This window comes from Pyrus communis, chromosome 8 (genome assembly GCF_041283825.1).
Source record: "Pyrus communis isolate YQ-2024b chromosome 8, ASM4128382v1, whole genome shotgun sequence".
In the NCBI taxonomy this organism is placed as follows: Eukaryota; Viridiplantae; Streptophyta; class Magnoliopsida; order Rosales; family Rosaceae; genus Pyrus; species Pyrus communis.
Window position 1 is genome coordinate 12,931,217 of NC_142572.1, and position 5,122 is coordinate 12,936,338.

At 37.8% G+C, this 5,122-nt stretch overlaps 1 protein-coding gene and 1 pseudogene across 1 annotated transcript; both read left to right on the forward strand.

Moving 5' to 3' along the window:
• Positions 1-264: 264 nt before the first annotated feature.
• LOC148695121 (UPF0481 protein At3g47200-like) lies at positions 265-2,346 on the forward strand (annotated as a pseudogene).
• A 1,833-nt stretch (positions 2,347-4,179) lies between these two features.
• Positions 4,180-4,601, forward strand: LOC137717045 (uncharacterized). The gene is made up of 2 exons (XM_088698308.1): positions 4,180-4,190; positions 4,259-4,601. Exons 1-2 carry the CDS (start codon positions 4,180-4,182, stop codon positions 4,599-4,601), a joined length of 354 nt encoding a protein of 117 aa, XP_088554434.1.
• The last annotated feature ends 521 nt before the right edge of the window (positions 4,602-5,122 follow it).

The following is a 5,122-nucleotide window of genomic DNA, read 5'->3' on the forward strand; positions in this document are numbered from 1 at the left end:
ATTTGCAGAAAAACAGTCAACCAAGCACAGCGGAAAAACTAGGGTTTCGGCGCTCTTGATACCAAATAGAACTTTTACGGGAATTTTTTTCATATTGCTTCTTTAGAAATATATATATATATATATATACAATCAGTGTTCAACTAGGAAACTAAATAAAGCTTATAAACAACCTACTTAATAAAGGACTCCTACTATTTACATTCCCTTTTTTCCTAATATTGACTCATGACTAACACATTTTTACTTCCTACCTCCCTTCTCTCTCTTTTTATTTGCTATGTATTTTTCTCTAATCTCGTAATGTTTATTGGGTCATCCAATTCGTGAAGCTTTCACTGTTTTATTTTTCACTGCCAATATTGTGTTTGGAAATTGAAATTGAGCAGAAGGGTTAGGGGATTGCTGCAAAATTTCTCTAAGAAAAAAAAAATCAGCGTGTCTAGTGAGAAAGAGTGTTATACTTTATTCTATGCATCAAGCCTTGTCTTTGGCTTGATAACATTGCTCTTCTTGTACCCATTATTTTGATATAGTGGGAGATTGATCGCTGGTCCGTGCACGTAGGGCACAAATTGCTAAACAACGGAAATTCTTGATGTCTATCTTTTCACTTTACATTGTATTTTTTTCCATATTGTAGTACTGTCGATCCTAACATCTATATTATTGTATACCGACTTTCCTTCTTCAAGAGCATAAGAAATAGAGTTTTGTATGAACTTGGTGCATTCCATTTGAATTCTTTCAAGGCATTAGGGGTGGGATGTGTAAAGGTCTATGTGTGTTTTCTCTTACAAAAATCGGGTGTGGATATTTTTGATTCGTGGGTTAATTTTGTCAATTATTTTGATTAGTTTTGATTGTTGTCATATACTCTCAATGGTTGGTTGAGCTTGTCGAAAATATCATAGTGAAAAATTTGTTTGTTGTTGTGTTAGTGATCAACAGCTCGTTGTCAGGAATTATGATTTGGAGCAACAAACACATCAGCAATAAAAATGGAAGGAAGTAACGAAGCTCCACATGACATCGAAAACCCATACATTCCGTTAGCAAAATCAATGAATCAGGAGTTGGATGTTTTGGCTCCCTTGTCCTCTTCGTGTTGTATCTACAGAGTTCCTGAACGACTGCGGCGTGTAAGTGAAAAGGCCTACACACCTCAAGTAGTCTCTATAGGTCCTCTTCACCATGGAAAGGAAGGCCTACAAGCCATGGAAGAGCACAAAAGCGGTACATACGACATTTTATACGCAGAACCAGGGTCGGCTTGGAGGACTATATAAAGATATAAAGGACCAAGAGGGCAAGATACGCAGTTGTTATGCAGAAACTATCGAGTTTAGCAGTGATGACTTTGTGAGAATTGTTCTAGTGGATGCAGCATTCATTATTGAGGTCTTGTTGAGGCACCGTTTCCATGAATTGCAGGACGAGAATGATCGTATATTTAACAAACCATGGATACTGCAGGACGTATGGCCTGACATACGGCTGCTTGAAAATCAGTTGCCATTCTTCGTTCTTGAGGATCTTTTTGACCCAGACAAAATCGATGTACCTTCTGATAGTAACTGGACTGAGAGGCTTTCAGTAATCAAACTTTCTCACGTATTCTTCAAAGATCTGATGCACATAGAAGGAGCGGATGGAAATTTGGATAAAATGTGTGCTTATAAAGCAGAACATTTTGTCGATTTTTGTAGAAACTTATATCTACACCTACCACTAGAACGGCAGGCTAAAGGGAACTCGAAACTCTAAACATGCCAAGCATCACAGAGTTACACCGGGCAGGAGTCAAGTTTAGAGTGGGATCAGCCAAAAACTTACTCGACATACAATTCAATGATGGAATTCTAGAAATTCTAAAATTGACAATTAGTGATGAAACAGAACCTACTGTCAGAAACCTCCTTGCCTTTGAACAATGCCACTGTATGGAGAATTACATGAATGACTATGTTGTCATCATGGATTGTTTCGTGAACACTGCTAAGGATGTGGAGTTGCTTGTTAAGCACGAAATTATTGAAAATAGGCTTGGTGACAGCAGTGGAGGGTCTACTCTGATTAACAACCTTGCCGATGGGGTCATAGTGGAATTGAACGACTTCTATTTTGCTACTCTTTGTGAAGACCTGAACAAGTACTGCAAAACTTCATGGCACAAATGGAAGGCAAATTTAAGACAAAATTATCGCATCACGCCTTGGGCAACTCTATCTATTGCTGCAGCTGTTTTGTGATGTGAAATATTCTAACACTCAAATTAAACCCTATTTGTGACAATTGTAGTAGATATGTAAGTAGGGATCGTTCTAGACTGGGGATTAAGTAGGGATGCTAATTTATATAAATAAGACTCAAAAACACTATACTAGACTCTATAGACTCAAAACTAACTTTGGACACTTAAAACAGCAACCAATAATAAAAAAGACTCAAATTTAGACTCAATAAGTGTTTTGGACGAAAATAGGACTTGACTTGACTCAAAAGACTCAAGGAAAACAAGTTTTGACGCAAATATGAAGACTAAGTGAAAAGGGGATTGTTTTTGACGAATTTTAAACTTAAAACAAAAACTTTATAGAAAACACTCTTGAAAAACAAATTTAAGTAATATAAATGGGTGAAAGGCTAGTTAGAGGGTCCTTCTCCACACATGATATATGCATACAAACCAATGTCCAATTATTATTCCTTTAGACTATGAATGACAACACCCCAAATTAGTTGCATCGCACAACTAACCCTCAAGTTTTCCTTATTTCTTTGAATTAGATGGAATACGCATCTAAACCAAATTTTCTTTTTCAAGTTCTTTATATGAGACGCATAACAAAGATACATATCAAAAGTCATTAAGTTTTGTGAAAACTATAAGCATTGACAAGGCATTCATCACTATGAAACGCATGAGACTCATACCAAGGATTTACTTAATGCGATTGTGACTAGCAACCTCCACTACTTGTGAATATAAGTGAATAACTATTACGTGAAACCCCCTTATATTCTAGCGTCAAATTCATGCATGCAAATTAAGTGTTAACCCCCAACCCACATACATAAACCAGTTTTAATAACTTAGATAAGCAAATCACATTCATGCCTTAAGAAATAATAACCGGACGTAATCAATTCATATAAAACATATAGGTGTAGAGGAAGGATTGCAACTCTTAAACCTACAAGGAATGGTCCACATGCGGCAAACAAATGGATAAGGCTTCTAGAAACTGAAATAGGTGTTTAAATGTGTAATTATTCCCCTCTAATTAGCTAGATTTAAGTCCTAACCTGATTTGGATAGGATAGGATAGGATAATGTTAGAGTTAGGAAAGGATAAGGTTGGTTAGGATAGGATAAGATAAGGTTGGATAAGGTTCCTTATTTCTTGCTATTTCCTTATCTTCTTTGCATTAGGACTTCATCCACCAGATTTGTAGCCTTTCCTAGCCCTTCTTGACTTCAATTTCGTCCATCCTCTATGCTCCATAGTTAAGCTATCCAATCCATGCCCAAAAATGCCCCATTTAGCTCCAAAATGCCCTTTCTTGCTCCTTTTGCCATTAGGACCTAAAAACATACGAAAATAGCTTAAAAGACTAAAATAAATAGTAATTAACTCGCTAAATGCAAGGAAACAACATAACTAAGTAGCATAAATATGCTCCTATCGTTTTGCTCCTCGTAGTCACTCTCATACAGGCAGTGTGCTCTATTGTCTCAGTTCTTATTGGAAGAAGATCGGGAAGAAGATCTACTTTCTGTCAATTACCCTAACGGGCATGGGTGTGTGCATGGGGTGCTATCATTTACCCTAGCCGGTAGGTAGCATGGGTGTATGCATGGGGTGTTGTCTAACAACTTGAAGTATGACTGTCATTCTCACTAATTCAAGGGATTTGCTGATCTTGCTTTAGTTGTTATGTGATTAGGCGTAAATCAAGGAAGGAAGATTGTTTCTTGTTCCTTGTTTTTCTCTTCTTCCCACACTCATATAGATGAGCTATCTTTGTACTTTGTTTCAATATAATAGCAAATACACCTTCAAAACTCAATATGGTATTAGAGCAGTGATCCTAATCGACCTGCTTCTGAGTAGTTTCTTGAGAGATATGTGAGTTTTTTCCTGATTCTCTATTATGGCCGAAGAGAGTTCAAGCATGGCGAAGAAGTTAGCTCCCATGCTACGCCATCTTCATTTCATTTAGATGTTGATGTCAACCCAAATCAATGTCTCAGTTCTGTCTTATTAAATGAGTTCAATTATCTTCCCTGGGAGAGAGCAATCACTCTTGCCTTGGGAGGACGATCGAAACTTGGTTTTGTTAATGGTGTTATTCCAGCGCCTGATGTGTCCTCACCAGATTACAATGACTGGTTGTGCAAGGACCAGTTGGTCATGTCATGGTTACTAAATTCTATGGATCAAAAGATTGCAAAAATTTTCAGCTATGCTGAATCCTCCTACATCATTTGGAAAAATCTCAAAGAAATGTATGGGAATCAGAATAATGCAGCTCGAGTGTTCCAGTTAAAAAAGGATATTGTGGGTCTTCAACAGGAAGGAAACCCATTTGTGTAGCATCTTAGGAAGTTAACCACCATGTGGAACGAGTTGAATGTCTATCGGCCACACACCATTGACGCTGTCGTGTTGACCAAGAAAGCTGAGGAAGACAAAATATTTCAACTTCTTGCGAGTTTAAGTCCTGAATACGAAGATCTCAAGAGTCATGTCCTCATGAATCCTGATCTTCCCTCTTTCTCAAGTGTGTGTGCCATGATTCAAAGGGAAGAAACTCACAGAAAAATCATGACTATGGAATTAAAGGCAAATATACCAGAAGCTAGGGTATATCTCTCTAACCACAGAACTGGTGACGAGAAGGGCTATAAAGGAAAGAAACCTATTGTAAAATGTAGCTACTGTGATACTGGTGGACATACACGAGATCATTGCTGGATTCTCCACCCTGAGCTAAGGCCCAAGTCTTCGAGGGACAACAACAAGGGTTTCCCTAAGAGTTTACACAACTCACCCTACAAGGCAAATCATACCGTCACCACTCATTCCGAGGGAGCACAGAAGTTCACCTCCAATCC